General features: G+C 38.6%; 1 protein-coding gene across 1 annotated transcript in view; it reads left to right on the top strand.

Moving 5' to 3' along the window:
- The first annotated feature begins 6468 nt into the window (after positions 1 to 6468).
- ehd4 (EH-domain containing 4) overlaps positions 6469 to 20549 on the top strand; it is a 38266-nt gene continuing 24185 nt past the window's right edge. The window contains exon 1 of the mRNA XM_036150797.1: positions 6469 to 6936. Within this exon, the coding sequence (XP_036006690.1) occupies positions 6707 to 6936 (230 nt within the window). The 5' untranslated portion in view covers positions 6469 to 6706. The remainder of the gene's footprint in view (positions 6937 to 20549) is intronic.

The following is a 20549-nucleotide window of genomic DNA, read 5'->3' as shown; positions in this document are numbered from 1 at the left end:
AAATTAAGTAGTTTGATTTTATGTTTTCTGAATTTATGTTAATGTATGAATAGAAACAATTACACTGCTATCGTCATCACATGTAAAAACTCTCTGGCAAGCAGTTAAGGCCTCATCCTAATAGCTAGCAGCTCTGAATCCTTAGCTAAGCGTTTCTTTAATAGTAACATGTCCAGAGCTGCACCATCTGTTAATAGCAAAACAACCCCTCCTTGCTTCTTGCTGCTGTCCCTCATCTTGACGACTTTGAGCACTGTAGATGGAAGATGTCCCGGTGTATGAAGGAGTCCAGAATTTATTCTGTTAGCCAGTTCTCTGTGAGCTTTAGAAAATCAGCCTCTTTATATGTGCATTGATGTTGGGTTAGTGCTGCTAATTCCTCCACTTTGCACTTCCCATGATGATGGAAATGCAGGTCTATGCTGTAATTTTATTGCTTTTGCTTCATTATAAGCACAGTGGCTTATTCTCTTTACTATATATATATATATATATATAGTTTCCTTCTCTTATATTAGTTTTTTTCTTTCTTTCTTTCTTGGTTTCTTTGGGGGCACGGATACTACTAGGTCCTATGTTATTGTATTGCTAAGTATAGTACTCAAAAAATCTTATAAGTAAAGTGTTTAAGAAAAAAAAGAATGACCCCAATTCCACTTTTCTTGACCTGGAAGCAACTGGGCTTAACCCAGCTTTTTCTATTATATGATTTATAAATAAGGAAGTCTCATTTAAAAGAATAAGATAAGATAAGATAAGATAGGCTTTATTGATCTCACATTGGAGAAATTCACATTTCTCGTATGGGAGATCAATAAACCCTATCTTATCTTATCTTATCTTATTCTTTGAATGTAAGATTATTGTTAGAAATATTCCTAAAACATGGACCAAGGTTTGGAGATTTTGGACCAATATTTTGTTTTGGCACCTGCTGTTTGTAACCCTAAACTTAAACTGACCAGCAGGTAAAGGTTTGAAAATATGGAAAGAAATGTTATATTTGCCTGTGCAAATGCTCAGTTATCCAGGTCATCGCAACAGCAAACAGGCTTAAGGAGGACTTTCGCTCAATTTTTCTGAAAAACTGAGTGAAAGTCTGGTTGCAGTCTTAATATTTGTATTAGTTTTTTTTTTGATAGGGTTATTTCTCAACTGAGAAAAGAATGTAATCTTCCATAAACTCAAAATTTCCAATACTTAATGCTCAGAAGTTATCTCCATTCTGTTCCAAATTACAAATGTGGTTTGAACCAACTTGAATTTATATCACTGAAAAAGCAGAAAATTGTAAGCTTTATTTATGCACAGAATTTTATACAATATCCTGTCATTAAGAGAAAAACATTTTGACGTGAAGCTTTTGGTTCAAATCTGACTGATGCAATGTGGAAAAATATATTGTTGAACGCTCTGAAAATAATGTGTTCTAACAAATCTCATGAGACTCAATATACAATTATTCATGAATTGAATGTAACTCCAGCTATTCAAAGAAAATGTGATTCTGCTGCATGTTGCAAATGTAATAATCAGCCTGGTACTCGTCTGGCCTCATCTTATGTGGGCTTGCTTCAAAATAGCATTTTTTAGGAAATCTATACAATGTGAGATCAAAAATATATTTGGTTTTGATATTTCTTTAAATCTAAATCGCTTAGTTTTAGGATTAGACTGTGATCTTCAATATATGCACAAATATTGGGTTATTTGTAAAGTAGAAGTTGTTTAGTTATTTTGCCTCATCAACGTCATTGTGGGCAGAGAAAGGCTTTTGTTTTGTGTTGAATAATACAAACAGATCCCAAGCCAAGAACATACATTCCAAATTGATCATAGTTATCACACAATGCAGTGAAGTTCAGTTTATTATTCAAATAGGTAAACACATCTTCTATCTAAGTAAAGGCAGCAAGTCGCATTGAGTTATTGACTTGGAGCATCCACTCATCTAGTCAGTTGCATTGTGTCATTGACTGAGCAGGCAACACCTCATTGTTTTTTTGTTTCTTTTAAGAGAGAAGAATGAAGGAGTTTGGGGTATTTTCTTTACACTGGGTAGATATATTTCTTTAAAATGTGTCTTTGTGTAATAAATTAATGATTTTCATGTATTTGAGGAAATTGCTGAAATATTTAACTTTCCAATCAAAATTTATTGAGACCGGCCTAAAGTACGTACAGTAAATTCTGTATCACAAAACAGGAATATTTAACATTACAATCCAAACTCAGCATTTTTTGGGGTAGTTTTTCCCGTGGTTTATATTCAGGGATGTGTCCCCCTAAATTTAACCTGAGATAGCGGCAGCATCACCAGGGATGGGACGGTGCCCACAGTTACCCACATCTTTGCCAATCTCTACAGCACAAACCCATGTGAATGGACAGCTTTGTGTCCAGAATTAAAAGAGACTTCCAGAAGCTATTTTTTTACTAACATCAGCCAAACAAGAAGGTAAGCAGAAACATATAAAAGGGAAGTTGGATTGTGATGTTTCAGAACTATTCACCTAGCCATTATCAGATTTTCTTGGCACTTTGACCCCATCCTGTACATCCAAAATAAGCTTTGCCCCTGGAATCAGTGAAGTAAACCAATGGCTCCACCTAGAGGATGTTTAGTGCAATCTAATCACGTCCCTATTTAGGTATGTATCCAGTCCCATTATAATAACATTGATAATCGTAGTTATGGTCTGAATTGCAACTCCTGTTCTTCTGTATTGCCTTTTATGTTTCAGTTTCAACATTTTGTTTACTTTTATGGTGATTTTCTTTAATTGTACCCCCTGCTTTAGATTTATACAGAGGTGTGAAAAAGTGTTTGCCACCTTCCTGACTACAGGTCTGTCTTGATGACATCAAAACCTGGATGACTTTAAATTTTGTGGTTTTAAATTCTGACAAGACAGAAGTTGTAATCTTTGGACCAGAGTCCTCAAAAAATGAACTTTTTTTAATCAGTCGTTTAATCTTTATGGCAATAAATTGGCCTCTGGTAATAACACTAAACAAAACACTAAGACATTTAAATACCATATTAAACAGGTTTCCAGGGTTTCCTCTTTTCACCTCTGGAATATTGCCAAAATTAGAAATATTTTGTCCAAGAGTGACGCTGAAAAACTAGTCCATGTATTTGTTACTTCAAGGCTGGACTATTGTAATTCTTTACAAGTCCACAAAAAGCAGTTTGAAGCCTTCAGTTGATCCAAAATTCTTCAGCAAGAGTTCAGATGAAAATCAACAAGAGGGATCATATTTCTCCTATTTTAGCTTCCCTTCATTGGCTTCCTGTTAAATCAAGAATAGAATTTAAAATTCTTCTTCTAACGTATAAAGCCCTTAATAATCAAGCTCCATCATATATCAGAGCTCTGATTACCCCGTATGTTCCTAACAGAGCACTTCGCTCTCAGACTGCAGGTCTGCTGGTGGTTCCTAGAGTCTCTAAAAGTAGAATGGGAGGCAGATCCTTTAGTTATCAGGCTCCTCTCCTGTGGAACCAACTCCCAGTTTTGGTCCGTGAGGCAGACACCCTGTCTACTTTTAAGACTAATCTTAAAACTTTCCTTTTTGACAAAGCTTATAGTTAGAGTGGCTCATGTTACCCTGAGCTATCTGGTGTTCTGTTAGCTGTGACATCTGTCTTTACAATATAACATAGAAAGTATTCCTGGATCAATGTGCTTCTGTGATTTTTTTGTCTCTCTTGTTGTGTCTCTGCTCTGTCTTCTCTAACCCTCAGTTGTTCAAGGCAGATGACCGTTCATACTGAGCCTAGTTCTGCTGCAGGTTCTCCTTCCTGTTAAAGGGGAGTTTTCCTCTCCACTGTCGCTTCGTGCATGCTCAGTATGAGGGGTTGCTGCAAAGCCATCAACAATGCAGATGACTGTACACTGTGGCTCTACACTCTGTCATGAGGAGTGAATGCTGCTTGTCAAGAGTTGATGCAATCTGCTGGGTTTCCTTAGATAAGAAAAATTTTTGACCAGTCTGTATGATTTGATTGAGTGTTACTTTGTAAAGTGCCTTGAGATGACATGTGTTGTGAATTGGTGCTATATAAATAAAATTGAATTGAATTGAAGAAACCTTAAGGTATCCCACAATCCTTTGCCTGACATGACGCATAACCCACTCATGGAAATCAACGAAGATGTCCGGAGAGAAGAGAGCGCGCACATTGTAGTTCATTTTCGGAGGGCCGTAAGCCCGAATGTGACTTGCACCATCCATGTTCATTTCCATCACGTAATGACGTTGAAGTTAAAGGTTGTCTGAAATCAGAATCCGAAGCTCCTTTCTTTCCCATGATAAAGTTCTTACTGTTGACCCCATGAAAAGTCAAGGAACAGGAGCTAGAAGCTATTATTAATAATTTTATTTTTCTTATTATACAGTAAGGACTCTATAGCCAAAGAGTGTGTGTGTATGTATGTATGTATGTATGTATGTATGTATGTATGTATGTATGTATGTATGTATGTATGTATGTATGTATGTATGTGTGATGGCCACACCTGCAGCTACACAGTCGGTAACCTCACAAACCACTTTTTCACTTTAAGTTTCACATACATACACTGCAGTAGAAATGCAATGATTTGTTTTATTTTTAGTGTGACAATATTGAAGGACATAAGTTCCAATTGTAGCGCGCAAATTTGGTTAACTTTTGTATATTTCATTTTGTCACATACTTAACATATGTTTGTGCTTTCTTTTTTGGTGTTGAGGGGAGTGCCTTCAACTGGGCTGAAGCAAAGAACTCTGGCTGGCACACTCCAATCCCTGATTGACTCAATGATTGGGTGGTTCCACTAGGGGGGAGAAGACCATGGAGTCCTCATTCTAATTCTGTTGTATAATCTTTCTTTTGCTTTTGTGATTTGTTTATTTTGTTAATTTTGTTTAGTTATGAGTGATTTAAGTTTAATCCTTAAACTAACTGTGTTTAGTTATCTTTGTTGTTGTGTAGATGTTCCCTTTCCCTCTTCCTCAGTGTGTCAGTCTGGTCTGATCAGCCAGTATTTAAGCCCCCTTTGTTTGTTGTATGTCAGGTCAGTTTGTTTGTTTGAGCAGTTAGTTAGAGGTTTATGGTGTGTTTAACCTTGATAGTTTTGGCTTGAGTTAGCATCTTCATTTGACCTATTTTAAGGGCCCTATAATTATTGTTTGGAATTTTTGTTACTTTGGGGAAATAAAACCCAGTGTTTGAAAATTACCACTGTGTCCTCATGCTTGACTGGCTCGGTCAATCACAGTATGTATGTATGTCTATACATATATAAAACAACTTAGTGTGTTACTGGAAGTGCACAGTTCAAAACACGATAATAGCATATTTTATTCCAGAGTTATCTTTGAAATTTAAACATACAAGCTGAGGGTAATCGGTATCAGTTAAACCTACAACATCAGCACTAAATCAAACATTGTAAAGATATTCCAAAATTGACAAGTAACACCTTTCCCTGAAAATCTGCTATAAGATGTTGTTCATTTGTCACAACTGCCTTGGGTTAAAAACCTCTGCTTACAAGTTAGTCTTTTGAAGTGATGCTTTAGGTAGTATTTGTTACCAAAAACAAGTAGTTAATGTTATTAGAATTAAACCATTATTGAACCTTTCATTTTACAAGCTGATATACTTCAGTGAAACTGTAGGAATTCTAATGGCTAATATTTCCTTCCATCCAAAACTCCTTGATATAGCGCTCTCTTTGTTTTTTAATTTGTTTGTGGATGTTTGTTTTTAATGCTTACGACCATTAGAATGATTGGGGGAAAAAGTTAGAGTAGGGGTTTTTAAAGGATCTAATATCCATCTTTCTGTCCATCCATTTATCTGTTGTCTATACCTGTTTTTCCGAGAAGCAGGTGCGAGGCAAAACATGGATACAGAACAAACAACCATCTTCACACCCATAGTAATAGACAATGTGGAGACGCCAATTATAAAACCATTTGTAAAAAAATAAAAAAAGTTTTTTTCTAAGTATGTGCCCCATTTACTGCATTAATAGGAACACAAGTTGGAATAAGATTCTCTTTCTTTACTGGATCGTGTGCAATTGAATAGCTTAAAAATAGCTGCACACTTGTGTGCAGTGAGTAGCTTAAAAAGATGTAACCGTTCTTTTGCATTATTGAGGAAAAAACTACAAGAATATAATTGTGAAAGCATATATCTTTAGGACTTTGAATTTACTTTAAAAGGTGACTTATCGATGCACCCTTTACTACCTCACTGGCACATTAAAACAAATATGAAGAAACATGACTGAACTACAAGTTCCAGGCACCTCTACTGTTCCTGCCCAGAATTTACAGCTGTCAGATAGGTCGATCTGACCGTGTATTTTTACAGTGTAATATTGGAACTTTCCCTTCGGTGAGGGTTGGGAACCTCGCCCCCTCCCCTCCTCCTCCCCTCTCCGGGGAAACAGCTGCGTCACCGGGGGAAGGGCGGTGCCCGCAGGTACCCACATCATCAGCAACGTCTACAGCGCCAGCAGCTGCGGACAGACACAGACGCAGCACTGTCCAGGCCAGGGCTCAAGCACACTGCCAGGAGCTAAACGCCAGCTTTCTGCCTTACTGTGGGCCGAGCAGGAAGGGACGTGGAAACATCCGGAAAGTTTGGAAACCTCGAAAAAAGGGGAAGTTGGATTGTAGTGCTCCAGAGAGCAGCGGGAGTATGTTCAGCTGGGTCAAACAGGAGCACGGTGGCCGCAACAAGGAAGGAGATATGTACCAGACAGTGACGGAGGGGCTCCAGACTCTTTACAGCAAGAAGCTGCTGCCGCTGGAGGAGACCTACCTCTTCCATGACTTCCACTCCCCGGCCCTTGAGGCGGCAGACTTCCAGAGTAAGCCCATGGTGCTGCTGGTGGGGCAGTACTCCACCGGGAAGACCACCTTCATCAGGTAGGCTACCGCGCGCTCTGCAAGGGAGGAAGGCTCCTGCCTTTCATGTGCTAAAATCAACTTTGTTTCAGGTTACGATTTTATTCATGCAATCTGGTGTCCAAAATGTCAAATATTCTTGTTTAAATCTCCTTTGCTGGAAAATACACTGAAAAACTGAACAGCAATTTATTTAGCCTAATAAATAAAATGTTCATGTTATTTGAATGTAAAACAAACTCTGTTCTGTAACTAATTGTGCTCAGAAATAGGAATGATTTTAAATAGGAAATGATCCCTTTGCCAGGTTTTGATGATGGCTTGAGTTATATGTTTGCCAGTGATTATGAAAATCTTACATCAAATCTTATTGTAGTCTGATCAGAAAAGACAAAACTTTAGGCCATATTTACACAATAACAGTTTCTGAGAAATTTGAAAAGTTTGATTGCGTGGAGTCAACAGTAACACTATTATGGATAGGAAAGGAGCTTCAGACTGCTGTGCCGGTCTCAGACAGCCTTTAACTGTGACGTCATTACCTGATGGAAACACACGATGCTGTGACTCATATCCTAGCCTACAGCCTTTCGAAAATGAACTACAAAGTGTGCGCTCTCCTTCCTTTGAGAGAAATCGCCATCACTCTTAGAAAGGAAGAGGTTTTAAAATGTGGGAATCAACCGTGTTTTCCACTTGTGTGTCTAGTGGGATGTAGTAAGTTATGCTTGGCATAAGAGTGCGATGTTGCCCTCTAAAGTCTAGGAGAATAGTGCTGCTGAATATAAATGCTGCAGACATTGTAGTGCTACATCAGACGTCTCATATCCGCACAGAACATGCATGCCTCAAGCATAAACCAACCTTAAGGCCCGTGAAAAAACTAGATGTGGGGACACAACGTCTGCTGCATTTTTGCTCCATGTGGCTTTTCCTTCAAAGTAACACTATTCTCCTAGACTCTAGAGGGCAGTGTTGTCCTATGGCAAGCATACTGCCCCCACTATACGTAGAAGTAGAAAACACAGTTGTTTCCAACATTTAACTTACTTTCTTCTAAGAGGGACGGCAATTTCTGTCCAGGAATTAACAATTTGTTGATCACGGTGATCTTTTTGGGCTGAATCATAAAGATGTCTATATTTTCTAATCTATGCCAGGAGGAGTGATTGATCTGATCACTATGTCTTTCTGCACAGGACTGTCTGGTTAGTTAGAAATCTTCCCAGGTGCGTGTTGGAGAAACTTTTGGTCGCCGTTGAGCGTGGAAGCCAAAATGACCTAATATGGTCGCGTGAACCTGGCGGATGTGTTAAGCATAAACCAAGCATAGGGCCTCCGTACACGGCCGCGTCGAGGACTAAAGGTTTCTTTATGCTTGACATTTGTACGTTCCGTGTGGAAATGAGACATGCAGACACAATGTCTGCAGCATTTATGCTCCGTGTGGCGCTTCCTCTGAAGTAGCACTTTGCTCCTAGACTCTAGAGGGCAGCTTTGCGTTCCTACGCCAAGCGTACTACACCCCACTACACGTACAAGTAGAAAACAGTTATTTCCAACATTTCAAAACCTCTGATTTCTGTCCGGGAATTGTTAACAATTTGTTGATAACGGTGACCTTTCTAGATGTTGGAAACAACTGTGTTTTCTACTTCTAGGTGTAATGCGTTTGGCAGAGGAGTGCAACCTAAATATCATGTTACTCGTCTTTGAAGTGTCATATTATTGTAAGCATCGTTCAAGGTTGGAGGTCAAAGGAAATGAGAGGATGAGGTGGTAAAAGGAGAGCTGCAATAATAAGCAGTCTTCATAGCCCGCATGTTTTATTGTCACATTTCCTGTTCACTGGAAGTGTTTCAAAGCATACAAAGAGAAACACATTTCTCTTTCCTTTCCCTACTTTACACACACAGGGTTCATGAGGTCATTTGGTTAGTTTCTGTCAAATAGCTTGTTAACTGCTGTTTTCTTTGGACGTAAGTTTTTCCAACTAAGAAGTTGTTTTTTTCTGATCTGAAATTAAACATTAATCACCGAAAAGATACACTGAGTACAACTGCACTATGCATCAAATCACAATCACCATTTCAAGAGCAGTGTGCGCAATATCACAGCTGCAATGGACTGCATGATGCAATATTTGGTAGCTGTTGTATTTGAAGTGCCATGCAGGCAAATCATGATATATTTAGCCTGTTAGACATTCTTCAAATACCCTTGCTGGCCACACTTGTATATCTTTAGTGGTAGAGATACTAAAAAGCCTGGTGGAAGATTTGATGGAAAAAAAAAAGGAAAAGGTCATCACAATATTCAGCAATGATATTGCAATTACATGTTTTCCTGATATCATGTAAGGCGTTTCACTATGTAAAAAGTTTTGTTGTTTTTAAACAAAAATTCAATATCCAGAAGTATTCAGATCCCTCTTAATAATACATGGAAAGTTGTCATTGGCATTACAACAGTCAGGAGCCCTTCTCCTGATTCAAGAGCAGCTTTTTGCATGTATTGCCTGCTCTCTATGGTCAATAATCTTTTGCAATATGCTCAAAGTCTTTGAGTTTGCAACACATTTTTAGTTCACATCCACAAATCTGTTGGATTCAAGTTAGGACTCTCACTGGGCCACTCAAAAGTGTTAGTATTTATTTCCTTTATTTCTCTACTAGTTTAGCTGTGTGTTTGGGTTGTTGATATTCTCAAATGCAACTGCCTGATGTTGTGGTTGAAAGTGTTGATATAGTCCTTTTTAAATGATGCCATTTGCATTGGTTAGACCGTCTCTTCCACTGGCTGAAAACTATTCCTACAGCATTATTCTCCCACTACCATGCTTGACCATGGGGAAGAAGTTCTTAGTGATGATGGGGTTAGTGCAGGTGACACTGTTGAATTGCTCTTATGTCCTTGGAAATATTCAGTGGTAAGGAAAATCTTCTATTTTGAATAATGCTTTTTTGCTGTGGCCGATGGAACTTGAAGACATTTAGATAGAACCTGTTAGCCCTTTCCTGAGTTTTGAGAAGCCACCATGCAGGGACAAATGGTTCTAGCTATGACTTTCCACAAACCAACTTCTGTTGTTCACCTGTTGAGTTGATGAAAAGTGTTGTTTCCAATTAATATGGGTAAATAGATTAACAGCCTGAATTATTGGAAATTGTGTTGAACCTTCAATTTTCCCACAGACTTTCACAACTTGCAATGGGTATGAATAATTTTGGACATACTATTTTCTGTAAAATGTAAGTCAAACATTGAAATAGTTTTTTTTTTGTCTGAAATATTTGACAAATTGTAGAATCATATTTTGACAAGGGTTCTGAGGCCAAGGATATTTGTTAATGTGCACCCTAATCTTTATCACAATAATTATTTCATCTTCTAAATATTACCACAACGTCAACCTTTTACTTTTTTACTTTCAAGATTGTACAACTTATTTGTTCATCTTTATCTTGCAAGGCGCACTCATTGTGTTCCTTAAATCATCAGAAATCATGTTGGGTATAAACTTATTTTTAAATATATATATATATATATATATATATATATATATATATATATATATATATATATATATATATATATATATATATATATATATATATATATATAATTTATTTAACACATCCCTTAAGGAGCAGTGTACATTAGAGCACACATTTCTTTGTAATCCCTGGAGAGCTGTCAGTCTTAGTTCTATCACTCTTCTTCACTAATGATTACTTCTTTTAGTCTTCAAATATCAAATGCCAGAGCAACATAAACAAAATCATCATTTAAACAAAGTTAGAGCTAACTTGTTGCTCCCTAAAAGCATTTTGTTATATCCTGTCACTGAATCATTAACATCCAGCTCAAGAAAAAACACACATCTACATCAATAGCATTAATTGAATTAACAAACGAGATCATATAAAGCATCAACAACAAACAGTATTCAATTGGAGTATTTGTTTATTTAAAAAAAAAAAACGTGACACTTGATTACAAGATATTACTTAAAATGGAAGTATATGGAATTAGGGTGGTGATTTTAAGGTGGTTCAAGAGTTATCCCGAAAACAGATATACAGTCTGGACAAATAGGAAACCTTTAATCTACATTGTTAGATTAAAATACATTTCAGATACTCAGTTGTACCTTCTGCTACCAGACTCTACAACAGGAAGTGAACAAATCTATGGAATATTTTGTGCTTTTAGTTGTTATTACTGTTACTACAACCAATATTACTACAGTTACTATTTCCTTTACAGAGTACTGGAGGGCTCATGGGAATTTGTGTAACCAGTCCACATGCGCTCAGTGGACCTGTAGAAGGCATTCAACCACATCCATTGTGGCGCCCTGTGGGAGCACTCCAGCAGTGTGGGGTCCGGAGCCCTTTACTAGGGGTCTTCAGTCTCTGTAGAAGCAGAGCAGAAGTGGGGGGGGGGGGGGGGGAATGCTTGCCTCCTCATTAGAGAGGATGCTTGCCTCTCTAATGTTTAAGAGAGGCAAGCATCTCTTAAACATTAGAGATGCTTGCCTGGGAACGTCTAAGGCCTCCCCCCGAGGAACTGGAGGAGGTGTTTGAAGTCAGGTCCTTACCTTATTGTGTAATCAAGCCATTTTCTCCAGTGTTGTTCTTGGACTTGGTCCTTAGAGGTCATTTCTCCATAGAAAAGAATTCCTTTACTATTGTCATCCACTCTGTCAGACCTGGAGAGTCCCTTTTCAACCATTTGTCATTTTTAGCAGCCAATATCAGGATTTTGAGGAGCCAGATATCTTTACTTTGTTTCTCTTCACTCTCTAACCAACCCAGGTATACGATGCGCAGATCTTTAGGTAGCTTTTAACCTAGAACCTGAACAACTTCATTCCAGTAGGTTTTTATTTTTGCCAGTCACTTTCATATTTTGCCAAAAATATGAGAGTGACTGGCATTCACCTGTTCGCACTCCCCCCAACATTGTTGCTGTGTATGGAATTATTGATTTTGTAACTGAGGTGTTATAAAAAAGCGCATCAGATTTTTCCAACCAAATTCCCTCCAGCCTCTGGAGCTTGTGGATGACTGTTGAGTCTTGCATTTTGAAAGCCAGTCACTCTTTGACAGTTTCACATGTATTTCTTATTCCTACTTTGTTTCCTTTGTCAACTTCTGATGACAATGAAAACAATGAAACAACTTAGCTGTAGTTTATCAACTTTGCCATCTCTTTACCATCTCATTAAATGAAACAACAAATGCCACCAAACAGCGGTGCTTTCCGATATGCACATTGCAATCTATGATATTAAGATGACAATAAATTTGCTGTATATTGTGCAGCCCCGCATTACATATAATGAATTATTTCCATTTTGTTTTTGTAGTCTTTTGTACAGCTTAGAGATTATATTTGTTAATGTTTTCGTGTATGTAAATAATTTGATCAACTCATTTCCTTCCCGCGACATTTCATTCTATATCTCTTTAACAAAAAAGTGTCTTAGCTGTAGGCATCTGAATAAATCCCCATTGTTCATTTTGAATTCTCTTTTGGGTTTACCAAACCTTTTTGCTCATCAGTAGCTGCTGTGCGTGCTCTGTGTGAAGACGTAACCAGCATTGCAAACATAGAATTGAAGTGACTAGATCGCTGTAACTGTATTGCCGTTTGTGATATTAATAAAAAAAATTACTGGAATGCTGGATCGGCGTCATTCATCCGATATCTGATCCAGCTAATAAGTCACTATTGTAGCCAATATCATATCCGGATCAGTGCATCTCTACTAGTTTATTTCCTGAGTTTTTCCTGAGTCCTGCAAATTTATAACCCCCATATTTTCCCATGTCCTTTCCTAATTTCCTTCCTTAGTTTATAGTAAGGCAGTAATTGTGTTCTGGAGATATTTACTTTATATCCTGCCGTTTTCCTATAGTTTTCCAAAATTAAAAATATTATTGAAAGGATTATATTGGGATTCTGGTATAATAATAGGTATATAATTATGTCATCTGCAAAAAGCCCAATTATATGGTCTTTTCCTGCAACGTTTACCCCCTTTATCTTTTTATCTTTTTTCTTTAACATTTATTTAACCAGGGAAAACTTATTGAGACCAAGTTTTCTTTTGAGTTTTTGAGTGTGTGTTGTTGACTTCTTGGCCAGGACCTGCAGAAACACTTTAAAGTTTCTTTAGCACCTTGTTCTTCCTTATGCTTTGTGTTAGGGGTTCTATTATAGATTGTGAATAATGAATGGCTGAGGCACCAGGCCTGGGGTTTAATTTCTAAAGCTTGCGTACACACAAAATGGGACTTTCCACACAAAAGTTGGGGTCTATAACAAAAAAAACTTGACAGGAGAATATGCGGTCCTCATGGTTACTCTGACCCATGCTTACGCTCATTTTGGAGACGAGGGAAATTGGCAACGCAGATGGTGAAGTGGTGACTTGGAGTCAGACTGCATGATGATTCCTCTGACGTTCCATCAGAATTTATTCATAGATCGACTTTATCATCAGCTTTATCTACCATAACATTCCTCTCCCCAATGATCATCAGTGTAACATGTACCACAGATTAACAGATTATTGTGACGAGGTATGAGGCAATTATTTTAATTGCTGTATACAGTCAATTTTCTGACCAATGACGATGACTGACTAATATGCCGCTTTAGACTCCAAGCATAGCTTTCTGCTATAACCTTAGGGAGAATGGCTACAATCTCCAGTTTCTGGATCCAATCCGCAGAGTGCATGCAGCGCTCAGCCAAGCGTCCCGTCAGCTTCCTAAGATGCTTTTTGCAGTCTTTTTTTTTTTTTTTTTTGGCGGGAGGTCTTTATTATCTGGGGGGAAAACCTCTCATTCCTCCTGGTCCCCCTCCCTCCTCAGATTGTTGATCTGAACATATAACCTCAGAGGAGTTTCAACTGTCATCTGGCATTTAAATCTGCAATCAAGTTCACTTTTTAACAATTTCTTTTAATTCAGCTCAATTCAGTTTTATTTATATAGTGCCAATTCACAACACACGTCATCTCAAGGCTCTTTAAAAAGTCAAATTCAGTCATATCATCGGGATAGATTGGTCAAAAAGCTTCCTACCTAAGCAAACCCAGCAGAGTGCATCAAGTCTTGACAAGCACCATTCAATTCAATAAAATTGTATTTATATAGTGCCAATTCATGAAACATGTCATCTCAAGGCACTTTACAAAGTCAAATTCAATCAAATTATACAGATTGGGTCAGATTATACAGATTGGTAAAATAATTTCCTATCTAAGGGAACCAGTTGATTGCATCAAAGTCCCGACAAGCAGCATTCACTCCTGGGGAAGCGTAGAGCCACAGGGAGAGTCGTCTGCATTGTCCATGGCTTTGCAGCAATCCCTCATACTGAGCAAGCATAAAGCGACAGTGGAAAGAAAAACTCATTAACGGGAAGGAAAAACCTTCAGCAGAACCAGGCTCAGTATTGTCAGGGTTTAGTTTTGACTTGTTTGTTTACTATTAGTTTTCAGTTCTTCCTCTTTGTTAGGGTTTTAGTTATGATTTGACTTTATTTTCTGTTAGTTTTCAGCTCCTCCTCCCCCTCACTCAGCTTTCCCTTCACTCCCTCTGCAGTCAGTCACACCTCTTGGTCATTAATCAGTCAGACTCATTTCACCTGCCAGCCTCCCTCTGCTGTCACTCCTCTGCCGGTTCGTCATCAGACAACACCTACTCCTCGCCTGTCTACCTGAATGTTCCCTGCTTGCTGCCGGAACCCTGCCACCTCTGCATCTCTATACGTCAGCCTGCCTTTGATTATTCCAGCCTCATCTGTGTGCTACTTTCCTGTTGAGGTTCTGATCTGCAAGTATTCACCAAGCCAAGCCATTTATCCTGTTGTGCCTCTGATCAGCAAGGTTGCCTCTCTGCCATACTGTGGATCCTGCTACTGTGCTCTGGTCTCCAAGAACTCTGTCCGGGCCGTCAGCTCCTGCTCTCATCTACTCTCCTGTTCCAGTTCAGTCCTGCCTCTCTGGTTTTATCATCCACCACTCCATCTACCTTTCAATAAACTTTCAATTTTAGCTCAGTGTGTGTGTGGTTCTGAGTTAATTGAAGACAAATCCTGACAAGTAGGAAAGGTCATCTGCCTCGACCGACTGGGGGTTAGAGAAGACAAGGCACAAAAAGCACAGAAGCACACATTGATCCAGGAATCTGTTCTACATTAGATGGTAGTAGTGGGTGATCTGTCTTCCCTGGATGATGTCACAGTTAACAGAACACCAGACCAGGTGTACCTACTATGAAGAAAAACAGAGAGAGAACAAAAAGTTAAAAGTTGAAATGACATGCAATGCAAAACTGGAGAACAGTAAAAATCAGTAGAGTGAGAAATATAGGCCCTGATGTCCTCCAGCAGCCTAAACCTATAGCAACATAACTATAGAGGTAGCTCAGGGTAATATGAGCCACTCTGACTATAAGCTTTGTCAAAAAGGAAAGTTTTAAGATTAGTCTTAAAAGTAGACAGGGTGTCTGCCTCACGGACCAAAACTGGGAGTTGGTTCCACAGGAGAGGAGCCTGATAGCTAAAGGATCTGCCTCCCATTCTACTTTTAGAGACTCTAGGAACCACCAGCAGACCTGCAGTCTGAGAGCGAAGTGCTCTGTTAGGAACATACGGGGTAATCAGAGCTCTGATATATGATGGAGCTTGATTATTAAGGGCTTTATACGTTAAAAGAAGAATTTTAAATTCTATTCTTGATTTAACAGGAACAGCTAAAATTGGAGAAATATGATCCCTCTTGTTGATTTTCATCAGAATTCTTGTTGCAGCATTTTGGATCAGCTGAAGACTTTGAACTGCATTTTGTGGACTTCCTGATAGTAAAGAATTACAATAGTCCAGCCTTGAAGTAACAAATGCATGGACTAGTTTTTCAGCATCACTCCTGGACTGAACAAGGAGGAAAAACCTCCAGCAGAACCAGTCTCAGTGTGAACGGTCATCTGCCTCGACTGATTGGGGATTAGAGAAGACAGAGCAGAGACACAAAAAGCACAGAAGCATACATTGATTCAGGAATCCTTTCTGTTATATGGTAATAGCGGAGGATCTACACCCCTTTATTTAGAAAGGGCCACAAGACCCCTATCAAAAGCTTTTCCTGCATCGAGGCTGATCACGGCTGCTGACAGTTGTCTGTTTATTTGGCCGATTATGTGGAGAGTTCACCCATTGTTGTCTTGTGTTTGTCTTCTCATGATGAAACCTGATTGATCATCTACCAAGTCGGGTAAAAGGAGCTCATGTATTTTTGATAAAATGGAGGTAAATCATTGATAATCTGCATTCAGAACAGAGATTGGGCAATAGGACTCAGAGTGCCTTAGTTTTACCTTTTCCAATAATGGAAATTACCGGCTCTTTTCATTCCGGGGCTACAATGCCATTTTGCAGCATCCAACTACCAGTAGATAAATCTAACATTACTGAAGCAATGTTTTATTTAAAAGTCCTATACTACTCATTGGGAAAGCCATCCACCCCTAGGCTTTTGTTTGACTTTAGCTAATTATTGCTTTATCTAGCTTTTTTGTTATGGATGCAGTTGACTCTTCATTTTGTATTCTTCCCAGTGATGGGAGGTCTAGTAATTGTAAATATTGCTCTGCATTTACTTCTTTGTTTGTGTCTGGATGTGTGTACAGGGATTAATAATATACCTGGAAAATGTCTTGAATTTCTACTAGGTTGTTTTCTTATTTTTAGTTGGCTAAATATCTTATTTCTGCGTTGGTGAGTGGTGGAAATACTTCAGGAAGAAAAACTGTCTTGGCTCCTGATTAAAAAAATTCTATTTGAAACATTAAGAGCTCAAAATAGCTGATTACTCAGTAACGTCTCAAACCTAATTAGAAACTTGTGCAAGTCCAGCCTGGGTGCCAGGTGCATAAACATGCACATTATGATCGGATTAATTGATTGTGTGCCCATATAAACAGTATAATCAGATTATTTAATCCAAATATATTTTAATCCGATCATGAAATTTTATTTATGTAAACAGTTAATGTGACCCCATTAAACTTGAAGCAAGTTATAGCATAGATATTGACCCCCTTCAGCCACCCCATAGTGACAATGTGAACAATACAAACAAAGAGGAACAAATAGTAAGAACAAACTAACTTTCAAGGGATGAGGCTCTTGCTTCCTCTCAACAGTGACCTAGCTGGGGGGTTAGGGGAAAGACATCTCAATAAGAAAAGGTGCACCAAAAGAGTGGCTATGATGTGTAAAAGGTTTTCCTTCCCGTTAATAGGGAGTTTTTCTTTCTGCTGTTGCTCCATGCTTGCTCAGTATGAGGGATTGCTGCAATCAGTTGATTGCTTGAAGCAATCCACCGGTTCCCTTATATAGGAAATTTTTGACCAATCTGTATAATATGATTGAATTTGACTTCGTAAAGTGCCTTGAGATGACATGTTTCATGAATTGGCGCTATATAAATAAAATTGAATTGAATTGAATTAAAAGGAAGAACTTCATTATTATTTAATAGCCAAAAACCATTTCTCTCAATCGCTAAACTGAATTATATAGTGGCCAACTCATATCAGGTTAAATTTCTTAGCACCTGTTAGTTCCCAGTTTTATATACTCTTCATTTGTCCCCTGTTGTACTCGTGTATTTTTTCTCTCATTATGTGTGGTGGACGTTGCAGTCCCACCACTTATTATTCACCACCTATTGCCATCCCAGCAGTTCCTGGAGATGTGCTCCAGTGTCACTGTCCTCCTGTGGGCTCCAGCTCCTTCATAGTAAATCGTCAGGTTTTCATCACCCGCAGCACCTTATGTGCGCTGTCGTAGTTCCCTGCTCCGATGGATTTGCATTTTGGTGATTGATATCTGAGAGCAGATAGTTTTCTCTTTCAGCATTTGTCTTTATCCAAGCATACTCTTTTCTCTTTTTGAATATCTCTGCCGGGTAGTTATGGTCAAAATAGTCTTGTTACGATGCTGGATCCATTCCTTTTCCCAGGCTTCTCTCAGCACCATCGCTGTGGTTGTAAATTCTTGCAAGTTGACTATGATTGGTCTTGCCGATGTCCCAGGTTGGGGTTTGGGAGCCAGGAATCAATGGGCTCTTGTATTTTCACATCCAGGGGTAACGCTAGCTTGCTTCAAAGAAGTTTTTCAATGAATTGAGGAAGCGAGTTTCCCTTTTCTCCTTCTGTCAATCTGAAGATCCGCATGTTATTTATCCTGGCGCTGACCTCCAGATCAGAAACTTCACGTTTTTAAATCGTTTTGATGATCCAGGCATGATGGAGCACCTCAACCACAGCTGAGTGATTTAACTTCTCTGTTTCCCGTTGTTCCCCTTTCAGTCTTCTTTCAACTCCTTTTTCATTGCTAATATGTCAGTGGGATCCATGCTGCCGTGGGCGATATCTCTCGGCTTTAGCTTTCATTGTCAGGAGACCTTTGTCTGGAGATTCTTGGCATTTTTAATGTTCCTTGGCCTCTAATGTGTCCTTTCCTTCATCACATATTATCTTTCTGTCAGATATTGCTCTATCAGGATAGTTAGAGGGATTTGTGTCATCAGTTTGGGGGAGAAGTTTCTGGAGTGTCTATCTACTCCATGAGTTGAAGCAGACGTAGAAACATAAGTTTTACTTCTACCTGCTCCTTTTTGGACATCTTATTTTGTATGTTTGTGGACAAGAGTCTTTTTATTTGTATTTATGTTCAGAATAAATAAATATAGAAATTCAGCTAAGGACAAGGTTATTTTCCACAGCTCTAGTAACATGTCTTATTGTTTTCAAGCCAATTGAAGCTGCTACGTGCCAATAAACTGTGGGTGTTGGTCATTGCAACACTCACTGATGGTAACTGACTTAGGTTAGCTTGCAACATGCACAATATTAAGCAGACATCTTGTGAGAGAATTGCATGATGTGTCTGGAGGATTTTCCCAATCCGCTCTCAGCTAACAGGAGAGCAAGGCATGCTGTGACAGGTAGCATGAAGTGTGTGGCTGAATTGACATGCAGTTTGGAAATCTACATCAGCTTTATTCAGATCCCACTTAAACCAATTCTGGGGTAATTGCAGAAACACGCTTTACAGGTTTGTAAAATGTGTGTAGTAGTTTGCTGACATAAAGGTGTAACTTCTAGCTCTTAGAGCATTGTAAGGCTTTTGGGTAGAGGCAGTCATTGATTCAACTTGATGCCTCTCAACTACATTAAGATTTCTCAAGAATCGACCGAAGAAAGATTTAAATCTTTCTAGAATAATTCATTTATGAATTAAAAGATTATCTTAATTTCTGCTTTTCAACCTTTTAATAATTAGAAACTTGCCAAATGGGTAGATGGATAGTTTGTTAACCCAAGAAAATACCATTGAAAGAGATGTAAGATGAAGGTTATTAAAAACTTTAACACACTGACACATAATTTAGCAGCATTTGGCATACAATCCCAGTTTACCATGCACATATTGCGTGTGTGTGTGTGTGTGTGTTCATTCACTTGTTGAGTACAAACATTCAAAGTTTTGGCAGCAAACAGTTGGGCTCAGCTGAACTGCCATGGGTTTGCGTCACAGTTAGTTGCAGTGAAACTCTGGCTGCGTTTGTGTGTTCTTGTTCTTTTCCCATCTCACTAAGCAGCTGTCAGTTTTCACAGGATCTTACAGGGGACCGAGGCCCCAGTGAGGTGCAATAATATTTTCAAATGATGTATATTGGAGTTGGGATCTGTGTTAGTATTATATTCAATGAAAGGAAACTAATACATTGTCCTTGTAAGAAAAGCTGTGCATGGTGTAAGGCTGCTGAGGCAACACCCTGCCCTGAGGAATGCTTTGAATAACTGTAACATCTTGGCAGAAAAGTGCAGATTCAACATATTCTCCTTCTCCTTTTTTTTTCTTCTTCTCCCTGGTTCTGCACACACTACACAATGTGTTGTGCTGCACTACATTGTATCAAATTATCAACTAATTATTTCCCCGTACAGAAAGATTCTGTAGAAACCAAGTTTCTGTTCCAACTTGGAGCATCTCTTCTAAATTTCAACCCTACTTTGCCTTTAAACTAATTATTCAGAAACACATTGAAACTGAATGAATTCCGCATTAGGCGGTTTAGTAGTATTTCAAACAATTGCTTTATGATTTTAACTATAGTTGTTTTTAAACATGAAAAGGCTTTCTCGGGTTCTTGTTTGGACAGCATTTACCATCTGACCTGGCAAGGTCAAAGGGACAAGAGAAAGTCAAAATAAGAATTCAGAAAGAATGGCCGATCTACCCTGAGTAGAAAGCTGCTACTCAGTATTTCTACCTCACGATGTCATACTCAGCGTTTTAGGTTTCAGAACAGGTGATATCAATCAGGTAACTAAACTCAGCGTCTAATCAACCCTGAATTAAGCGTGAGCCCAAGCATAAAATAAGCCCTCATCAATGGAATGCAGATAACATGATTCACCATGGCAACAGCAGGAAATAAGGAGTGGAATTAGAAATCTTTAATGAAGGCATATGGAGAATATTAAACCATAATTAACAAAAACAAACAATGCTGTAGCTGCAGAAAAAGCGAGTTAGCGGCA

This window comes from Fundulus heteroclitus, chromosome 19, assembly GCF_011125445.2.
Source record: "Fundulus heteroclitus isolate FHET01 chromosome 19, MU-UCD_Fhet_4.1, whole genome shotgun sequence".
In the NCBI taxonomy this organism is placed as follows: Eukaryota; Metazoa; Chordata; class Actinopteri; order Cyprinodontiformes; family Fundulidae; genus Fundulus; species Fundulus heteroclitus.
This window is presented reverse-complemented; position numbering and strand designations above follow the sequence as displayed.